Source organism: Quercus lobata, chromosome 4 (genome assembly GCF_001633185.2).
Source record: "Quercus lobata isolate SW786 chromosome 4, ValleyOak3.0 Primary Assembly, whole genome shotgun sequence".
Classification (NCBI taxonomy): Eukaryota; Viridiplantae; Streptophyta; class Magnoliopsida; order Fagales; family Fagaceae; genus Quercus; species Quercus lobata.
In genome coordinates, this window is record NC_044907.1 from 56,180,996 (window position 1) to 56,191,057 (window position 10,062).

The 10,062-nt window shown below is 38.8% G+C and overlaps 2 protein-coding genes across 2 annotated transcripts; both read left to right on the plus strand.

The window, feature by feature from the left end:
• The first annotated feature begins 4,634 nt into the window (after positions 1-4,634).
• On the plus strand, positions 4,635-5,015 carry LOC115985485 (uncharacterized mitochondrial protein AtMg00310-like). Its single transcript, XM_031108426.1, has one exon. It carries the CDS (start codon positions 4,635-4,637, stop codon positions 5,013-5,015), a length of 381 nt encoding a protein of 126 aa, XP_030964286.1.
• Positions 5,016-5,808: 793 nt separating this feature from the next.
• Positions 5,809-6,300, plus strand: LOC115985486. The gene has a single exon (XM_031108428.1). The coding sequence runs from the start codon at positions 5,809-5,811 to the stop codon at positions 6,298-6,300; it is 492 nt and encodes a 163-aa protein (XP_030964288.1).
• The last annotated feature ends 3,762 nt before the right edge of the window (positions 6,301-10,062 follow it).

Genomic DNA, 10,062 nt, shown 5'->3' on the forward strand with positions numbered 1-10,062 from the left:
CTAATGTATGAACTTGTTGAATGTAATATACATTGATTCAACTTCATAACCTGACATGACGACAATTTTTATTTTTTCCCCTTAAATTAAATGAGTATCTCAATTAATTTGCATGATTGAGTTTGATTCATGGGGTTATTTTAAATTTTAATTTTAAAGTGTGTAGGATCTAATTAAGGATTTTTCTTTCGATTAAGCATTTTGTAATTGAGATAGACAAAGTGACAAACATACCAATACCATCACTGCGTCTGTAATTGCTGGCCAGCTTTTATATATATATGTTTGTGGGCAAGTTTTTGACTTGTCTATCACTGATAGCCGATAAGACTGTTTTTAGTAATGGGGGTGTTTGGTAGAGGAGTTTGAGTAATGTTGTATTGTTGTTTGGATGCTTTTGATATACATGTAGGTAAAAATGTGTGTAATGTTGTTTAAAATACTCAAAAGTGTGTTTGAACTTACCTACCAAACACCCCTAATTAGAGATAATTCAGATATAATTATGTCAACGAAGTGGCTTATGAGTTATTAATAAATAAAAGAAAAATCAAATCGTACATGCAGATGAGAGGTCTCATTTCCATCAAAAAAAAAAAAGAAAAAGAAAAAGAAAAAAGAGAATTGATGTGTCCTACAGAGTCAATAAAGTAGTTGTTATATCTGGGTGTAGTTGGATGCTTTCTCTCCCTCGTAGGAGCTCCTCTCTCTCTCTCACCCTGTAAGAGCCTTTCACTCCTCTCCCTTCTGGAAGAGATCTCAGCTCCCCTCAGTGGGGCTTTTCACCCCCCTTAAAACACTTCTTTCCCAATGGAGCAAGCACTGATTGAAGAACTACAAAACCTCTACCTCACTAAAGAGGAAGAAGAGGAAATACCAATAATAGTACGAAGTTGGGATGACCTTCTGGAAGAGTGTTCGTTAAGCTTGTTTGGATGGCTTCTTTCAGATAGACAACAAAATATAAGAGCTTTGAAAAGTACTTTAAGAGCAGCATGGAAGATGGGGTCAGAGTTGAGAATAGTTGATGTAGGAAGCAACATTTTACAATTCAAGTTTAGTTCCAGTTACCAGAGAGATTGGGTAGAAAATAGTGGGCCATGGAACTTTGAGAACAATTTGCTTCTCCTTTGTAGATGGAAGAAGGGCCTCACTATTAAAAATATAGTCTTCACTCATTCTCCTTTTTGGGTTCAGCTGTGGGGACTGCCATTTGAGCTCATGTCAGAGGAGGTTGGGCAAGATATTGGAAGAAGCTTGGGACGCCTTATTGAAGTAGACAAACGGGCATGTCAATTAGATTAGGCCAAGTTCATGCATATCAAAGTGGATCTCCCAATAGATAAGCCTCTCCGAAGAGGCGGACATGTTGTAAGCAAGGATGGTGAGAAGTTTTGGATTCATTTTAGGTATGAAAGGCTTCCAACATTTTGCTTCCTATGTGGAATGCTTGGCCATGACGATAAACACTGTCAGGTTCCTACAGACCAGCAAGGCACTCCAAAGCAATATGGAGAATGGTTAAGAGCAAATGGAAGTTTCAAAGGAGGAAAAGTAAGTTTCAAAGGAGGAAATGTAAGGCAAAAGACTTTTTCAAGTACAAGGATGGTGGAAGTTTTCAAAATTCAAAATTTTCCAACAAGTCCACTCAGAGGCAGGAAAGTGGCGTGTCAGACACTCATATGAGTCAGGCGGCTGATGCTAGGCTTGGATGGGACATAAAGGTAACTGAAGGTATAGTTGTGGGACAAAATGAAGGGTTAAGTAGAGTGGGATCTGATCCTATCCCAATGGAAAAGTCTGATTCAGTGGCTCGGCTTGAGGAATGTAGTGTTATACTCAGTAAAAGCTACCCCACTTCAATAGAGGAGTGCTACGCTGAGGTAAGCAGCCCACTTAAGCCAAACAGTTGGGCCGAAACTCTTAAAGCAAATGAAGTCTCAGCAGCAGCCCGAGTAGTTGTTAAAAGCCCGCAAAAGAAATGCCGCATAAAGAAAATAGCAAGGGAACAAGGTTTGGCCCATGGTAAAGAAAAACAAGTCAAAGGTCCAAACGTAGGTTCAAAACGCCAATTAGCTCTGCTCTTCGCAGAGGGAGAAGAAAGCACAGCCAGGAAAAGGAAATGTATGGATGTTGATGGAAGTGTTAATAAGGAATCAAAATTATCGGCGGTGGCTGTAATGCAGCACTGCCGGGAGCCATGAATTCCTTAGGATGGAACTACTGGGGGCTTGGGAACCCCTGGTCAGTTTGAGCATTGCATGATTTGTTACGATGTTGGGATCCCAAAATATTCTTCCTTTCAGAGACTAAGGTAAGGCAGCGGCAAATGGAGAGAATAAAGGAAAGAATTAGATTTGCGAATGGGCTCTTTGTTCCGTGTCAAGGGCGCAATGGTGGCTTGGCTCTTTTATGGTCGAGGGAGATAAATTTGGAGATTAAAAACTTTGGCAGCCACCACATTGATGCAGTTGTTACGGAGGAGAGCTCAAATTTTAAATGGAGGCTCAAGGGTTTCTACGGTCACCCCCAAACTCACATGAGGCTGAAATCTTGGGATTTACTTGCTTATTTAAAGAATCAATCTCAGCTTCCTTGGTTTTGTTATGGAGATTTCAATGAAATTCTATCAATGGAAGAAAAATTAGGTGGAGCTGCAAGATGTCAAAGTCAGATGGATAGATTTCAGGGTGTGGTTAATCTTTGTGGTTTCAAGGACCTGGGCTATTCGGGGACAGATTTTACCTGGTGCAATATGCAGTCTAGTGACAATAGAGTGTATTTGAGGCTGGACAGGGCTTTTGCAACTAGTGATTGGATTGATAAGTTTGGTGAGGTAAGAGTTAACCACTTGGTGGATTCCACTTCAAATCATTGTGCTTTGTACATTGCAAACCCCAGAGCTCCAAAACATCCTTGCGCAAGATGCTTTCATTTTGAGGCCATGTGGACTAAAAATGAAGCATGCACATATATTATTGAGGCGGCCTGGTGTAGTGTAGGCAATGTAAATACGTCAGAAAGTATGGTTGCTGACTTAAATGCTTGTGTTGTTGATCTTAAAGCTTGGAGCTTTGCTACTTTTGGTCAAATTCCAAAGAAAATTCAAGACAAAAGAAAACGACTAAGTTCTCTGGTTCAAGCTGATAGGGATGATCTGCTAGGTGATGAAATAAATCAGACTAGGAAAGAAATTAATGAACTACTTGACAGTGAGGAAACTTACTAGTGTCAGTGGTCAAAGGCTCACTGGCTCAAAGAGGGAGATAGGAATACGAAATTTTTTCATGCCCGAGCCTTGGAAAGAAGAAAACAAAATACTATTTTGGGTATCTGGGATAAATTTGAGAATTGGTGTGGTGACCAAGATAGTATTGCTAGAGCCGCTATTTCCTATTTTGAGAAAATATATACCACTTCCTCGCCAAGTCAGATTGGGAAGGTAACTGATCTCATCCTGGTCAAAGTGACTGATGAAATGAACATGGAGCTAACCAAAGGCTTCACCAAAGAAGAAGTTGTTGCAGCCCTAAAGCAGTTGCATCCAACTAAATCTCCTGGCCCCGATGGTATGTTCACACTTTTCTTTCAAAAGTATTGGAGCATAGTAGGCACTAATGTATCTAATTTAGTTCTAAATGTTCTTAATCATGGCATGTCTATTTCTGAAATTAATATAACTAATATAGCCTTTGTGCCAAAGAATAAAAATCCTCAGAGAATGACTGATTTTAGGCCAATTAGCCTTTGCAATGTGGTATATAAGCTGATTTCAAAAACTTTAGCTAACCGTCTCAAAGCTATTCTACCATTTATCATTTTAGAAAATTAAAGCGTTTTTGTGGCTAATAGGCTCATCACTGATAATGTCTTGGTTGCTTATGAAATTATGCACTATCTAAAACACAAAAGGAATGGGAATGATAGCTTTATGGCGGCTAAGTTGGATATGAGCAAAGCATTTGATAGGGTTGAATGGTCCTTCATTGAAATGGTAATGAGGAAGATGGGCTTTAATGAGTCATGGATTGGTTTGGTGATGAAGTGTCTAACTTCGATAACCTACTTAGTTATCATTAATGGCTCGGTTCATGGAAGCATTATGCCTACTAGGGGACTCAAGCAAGGAGACCCTTTGTCTCCTTATTTATTCCTGTTGTGTGCTGAAGGTTTCTCAACTCTCATAAATGAAGTAGCTCAGTGCCAGCAACTAAATGGTATATCCATATGTGGGGGATCTCCAAGAATCAATCACCTGTTCTTTGTTGACGACAGTCTTCTCTTTTGTAAAGCCAATGGTACTGAATGCAACAAGTTGAAGGAAATTCTCAAAACTTATGAAGCTGCCTCGGGGCAAAAGATCAATATTGAGAAGTCTTCAATCTTCTTTAGCCCAAACACTTCTCAGGAGCTCAAAGATGAAATCCTAAACATACTTGGGCCTATGATTGATTCTCGTCACACAAAGTACCTTGGCCTCCCTTCCATCATTAGTCGTTCAAAAAAGCTTATTTTTGCGAAGATAAAGGAGAAGGTTTGTAAGAAGCTTGCGGGTTGGAAGGGTACATTGCTCTCCTTTGGGGGGTAAGGAAATTCTTATTAAAACAGTGGCTCAAGCCATCCCCTCTTATACGATGAGTTGTTTCCTTCTTCCTAAGTGCCTATATGACGACCTTGAAAGAGAAATGAGAAGCTTTTGGTGGGGCCAAAAACAACAGGAGACCAAGATTGCCTGGGTTGGATGGAAGAAAATGTGCAAGCCTAAATCTCTTGGCGGGATAGGCTTCAGGAACTTGCAAGCTTTTAACCTTGCTTTGCTCGTAAAACAAGCTTGGAGGATTCTTACTAACCCTTCCTCCCTAGCTGCACGTGTACTAAAGGCCAAGAATTTCCCCTACGGTGACATCCTTAATGCAAGCCTAGGCAGCAACCCCTCTTATACTGGCGAAGCATTTTTCATAATCTCGAAGCCATTAAGAAAGGAACTCGTTAAAGAGTGGGAAATGGGCGGTTAATTCACATTTGGGAGGATAAATGGCTCCCTACCCCTTCCACTTACAAAGTCATCACCCCTCTCAGGGATTTTGATGGCTTTCCCATGGTCTCCTCTCTCATTGATCAAGAGACTAAGTGGTGGAAAACTAGTGTTGTAAGGGCGCTCTTCTTGCCTTTTGAAGTGGACGCTATTCTGAAAATTCCTCTAAGTTAGAATTTTCCGGAGGACAATCTTATTTGGATTGGGAATAAAAGGGGTGTTTTCACTATCAAGAGTGCTTATCACATAGCTGCCAATCTCCAGGATGGTACTGATGCCGAGGAATGCTCTTCTGGAGACTCAAATGCTTATCTTTGGAAAAATTTGTGGAAGCTGAAACTCCCTGCAAAAATCAAAATATTCTCTTGGAGAGCTTGTGTGGATGGGCTCCCGGTGTATGTAAAGATGGTGGAGAGGGGTATTAAGTCTGACTTTGATTGTCCTATTTGTGGGGAAGAGCCAGAAAGTCTCATACATGCTTTAGTTTCTTGTGATTTTGCTCTTTGTGTGGTCGCTTTGGCAAGACTACCCTTTAAATTTTTTGTTGAATGTGAAAGACTTCACAGGTCTAGTGCACCAAATTTGTTCAAACTCTAGTGGGGTTTCATTGGAATATTTTTTTGCAATTTCTTGGTCTATATGGCATAACCAAAATCAAATAGTTCATAATGAGCGTGGTCTTTCCCCTCTGCAAGTCTGGGAAATGGCGAAGGGAGTTGTTGAGGACTTCCAGGAAGCTAACCCGACATACCTGTCCATGAAGCAACCATCGAATGGTAGCTGGGAGGCGCCTCCTCCGGGTTTTTTTCAAAATTAATGTGGATGGTGCGTCGTCTTTGGATGGTCACAGGGTGTCGGGAGTGGGACTGATCATTCGTGATGCTAAAGGAGGTGTGGTTACTGCCCTTAGTAAAGCTTTGCCTATGCACTATCTGGCTGAATGGACTGAGCTCTTTGCTATGGAGCAGGGAGTTCTTTTGGCTTGGGAAATGGCTGTCCAGTTGGCCATCTTTGAATCCGATGCTTCCTCTGTCATTCAAGCCATTTCTCAGGACCTCCGTGGTGGTGAATCTGGCCACCTGATCCAAGGGATTCAGCTTGTGAAATCAAACTTCTTGAGTTGCTCATTTCGACATGTGAAAAGGGACTCCAACAGGGCTGCCCATGAGCTTGCCCAGTATGCAAAATGTAATAATGTCAGTTGTGTTTGGAAAGGTGTTTCTCCGCCTTTCTTAGATTTTATGATTCAATCAGGTCTGGGTTGAATGTTGTAGGCTGAGGCCCTGTTGTAATCCTTTTCATGTGTTATTGATATTATGCATTTTCTCTTCAAAAAAAGAAAAAGAAAAAGAAAAAAGATGAAAGGTCTCATTGGAAAAGTTATTTTACTTTTGTCAGTTCATATATCACAGCTAGTACTGTGTATTCTACCTGACGACAGTGTTGAGGACAGTTTCATGATTTGTGCGTGTGGATCATATTCAATTAGAGCAACCACATCAGTCCATGTATTTTACACATCCATTTTTACACTAAAAACCTACTTTTTCTATTTTACACATTCACTTTTACAAAACACCCACATCATTTCATATATTTTATCACCTCCTTTATTTAAATAATCAATTTTTTCAATTTTTTTATTATTTCCTCAACCGACCACATTATTATATGCGCGTTCTCATTTTTTCTATACAGCTCTCTCTTTCTTTTCTAATAAAGCTCTCTCTCTCTCTCTCTCTCTGGGAACCCATTTTTTGTTCTCATTTTTTCTTTTCTGATAAAGCTCTCTCTCTCTCTGGGTTCTGATAAAGCTCTCTCTCTCTCTGGGAACCCATTTTCGGTTCTCATTTTTTCTTTTCTGATGAAGCTCTCTCTCTCTCTCTCTCTGGGAACCCATTTTCGGTTCTCATTTTTTATTTTCTGATAAAGCTCTCTCTCTCTCTCTGGGAACCCATTTTCGGTTCTCATTTTTTCTTTTCTGATGAAGCTCTCTCTCTCTCTGGGAACCCATTTTTGGTTCTCTCTCTCTCTCTCTCTCTCTCTCTCTCTCTCTCTCTCTCTCTCTCTGTGATACAGCTCTCTACACCTATAACCCATCTCTTACCCAAATCTGAATCAACTCTCCCTCTCGGTCTATACCGATCCATAGCTCCGTTCCACAACTCTCGATCTCCCTAACTCCGATCCATAGCTCTGATCCACAACTCCGATCAGGCAAGCACCGATCTCCCTAGCTCCGATCCACAAGCACCGATCAGTTATTGTATCTTCCTATCTCCGATCAGGCAAGACCCATACCCACGAGCTCCGATCAAGCGAGACCCACGAGCTTCGATCGTTCCAGTCAAGTGTATCTGTGTGTGTGTTTTTTTTTTTTTTTTTTTTTTTTTTTTTTTTTTTTTTTTTTTTTTCACTTTTGAGCAAGTGTATCTCTATGTTGATTTGTCTGTGGATGTGTTTGGGTTAATTTTCAGTTGATTTTGGGTTTTCTGTTGATTTTGGGTTAATTTTCAGTTGAGTTTGGTTAATACTCTGTGCTAGATTTCGGTGTTTGGTGGTGGTGCTGGGTTTGGTGGTTGGGTGGTTATTCTGGCGCGCTGGGTTGTTGTAAGGGTTGGGGAAGAGAAGTCGTTTGACAAGGGAGAGAAAATAATGTTAAAAAATTGTTTACACGGTGAACAGTAACCGTGTATATATGCACAGTTACTGTTCATTTTGCAAGACGTCGTGTATATATAGACATTTTTACATGAACTGATGTGGAAGAATTTTGAGGTAAAATGTGTAAATTGGAGCACTTTTTGTATTTTAGATGAGTATCCACGAGCTGGTGTGGATGCTCTTATATTAATGATGACAGATTAAGACCAACTGCAATATAAAACTCATCAGCTATATATATACACACACATAATGGTTGCCATTATACCAAAAATAAATGAAAACTAGTCGAGCCCAAAGGAATTTTAAACAGAGTTTTTTTGTTTTCTGTTTTTAAATATTGAGCCGTGTCCCATTAAAAATTTGGAGTCCAGAAACGTAAGAGGATCAACGAGATTTAATAAGTTTAGCAGTAATATATAATACCGTATTGAATCTTTTTTTTTTTTTTTTAAATATATATTTTAAGATGAAAATCGGATTCATTATATGTAGAATTCTTCACCATTCAATATAAACTGGGGCGGGTCTCAATGAATGAATTATGAATATGCAGTATTTATTGCCTGGAAAGGTATGCAATAGGAATAGCAAGGATACAAATAAATGCAGTGAAAGGAGGCCCCATGGGGTTGTACTTATATTACCAGGAAGGAAATAAAACCTCATATACATATATAGTTGGTGAAGTGGGCAATTAATTGTACTATGGATGGGCCATTAATTGTTGCCAAAGGAGGGAGATGGACTTTAGCCCATCTCATTTTTCTGGTATGAATTTTGGTGGTTCGAGAATGAAATGTTTATTGAGAGAGAGAGTGTGTGTACAATTTACTCAATATGAAATCACAATTTAATGAATGAACTTTCAAGTGTTAAATTTCTTGTCCTAAAGTTTGAACAAAAATGATAATTTTATCAAGATAGGGTAAAAAAAAAAAAGTAATTTGGATTGTTAGATGTGTACGAACTTAATTCCAAACATTATCAGATCTCCTAGCAATCAAAACGGCACTTTTACATACAAAAATTGAACTACCAGATTGAAAGATCAAGCCACATTAAATTTAAACAAACAAAAACAATTTTGGAATTAGGGTTAAACACATGTGATTTTGAATGACTCATCATGATTGCTTATAAGAAAAAGAAATAATTGTGTCAAAATACCATTAGTTTAAGCTTAACATTAAAAATGTTCAAGTGTACATTGGGTAAATTAACTATTTTGGATATTTAGTTAATTATCTTCCAAGGGGTTGGGATTTGTTGCAATGACAAGTACATTTCACCAAAAGCGAGTTTGAGTCTGGGAATTTAACTCTCCAAAAATCAGGAGTAAGGCTGCTTACCCATATCTCACAAAAGTAAGAGTTTTGTATATTGGGTTTAATCTTTTAGTTAATTATCATCTAAAAATGAATAATTAATGAAATTTTAAAAAATGCTAACTATCCCTTTAACTAATTTGATCATTGAGTGGATTAACATGTGGCTTAAAACTTTTATTTTACCTCAAAATAAACTAGAAAATCCAACTAAATTGGTTTAAGATGAAAATGTGCACCAGAAATTAAAGTGTCGTTATGTGATTTTACACAAAATTAGTAAGCTAAATAGCATATAGTATGTGGTCAACAAACACTATTTTCGAACAATTTGTTGGGTATACACGTGTGAGTAAAGTCTCACATTAAATAATGATGAGAAGATTGAGTGATTAATATAACATAATTGAGCATATACTCATTGGGTTTAGGCCTTTTGGGTTAAAGTGTGTCTCTATATGTTTTATTAATTACTTAAGGAAGCTCTCCAAGGTGTTAGGAATCCATGTGTTCCTAGGATTCATGTGAGGCAACAGACTTGCTTATAAAAGCAAAGATTAGAGTGCTGCATAGTGGTGATAGCAGCAACAAAGGTGTGTCGCATAAGAAGAAAAAGGAATACACACAAGAGAAAAAGAGACAGATTGTGCTGCATAAGAAGAGCAAAAAAAGGTGCCGCACAAGATAAAAGAGAGAGTAGCTAAGAGGGAGCCGCTTAGAGAAAGAAGACAGCCAAGAGAGAGAGAGAGATGTAGGATTCATGTGAGGCAACAGACTTGCTTATAAAAGCAAAGATTAGAGTGCTGCATAGTGGTGATAGCAGCAACAAAGGTGTGTCGCATAAGAAGAAAAAGGAATACACACAAGAGAAAAAGAGACAGATTGTGCTGCATAAGAAGAGCAAAAAAAGGTGCCGCACAAGATAAAAGAGAGAGTAGCTAAGAGGGAGCCGCTTAGAGAAAGAAGACAGCCAAGAGAGAGAGAGAGATGTGTGTGGAGAAGAAAAATAGAAAGGAAAGAGCAAAGTGTTGTAGC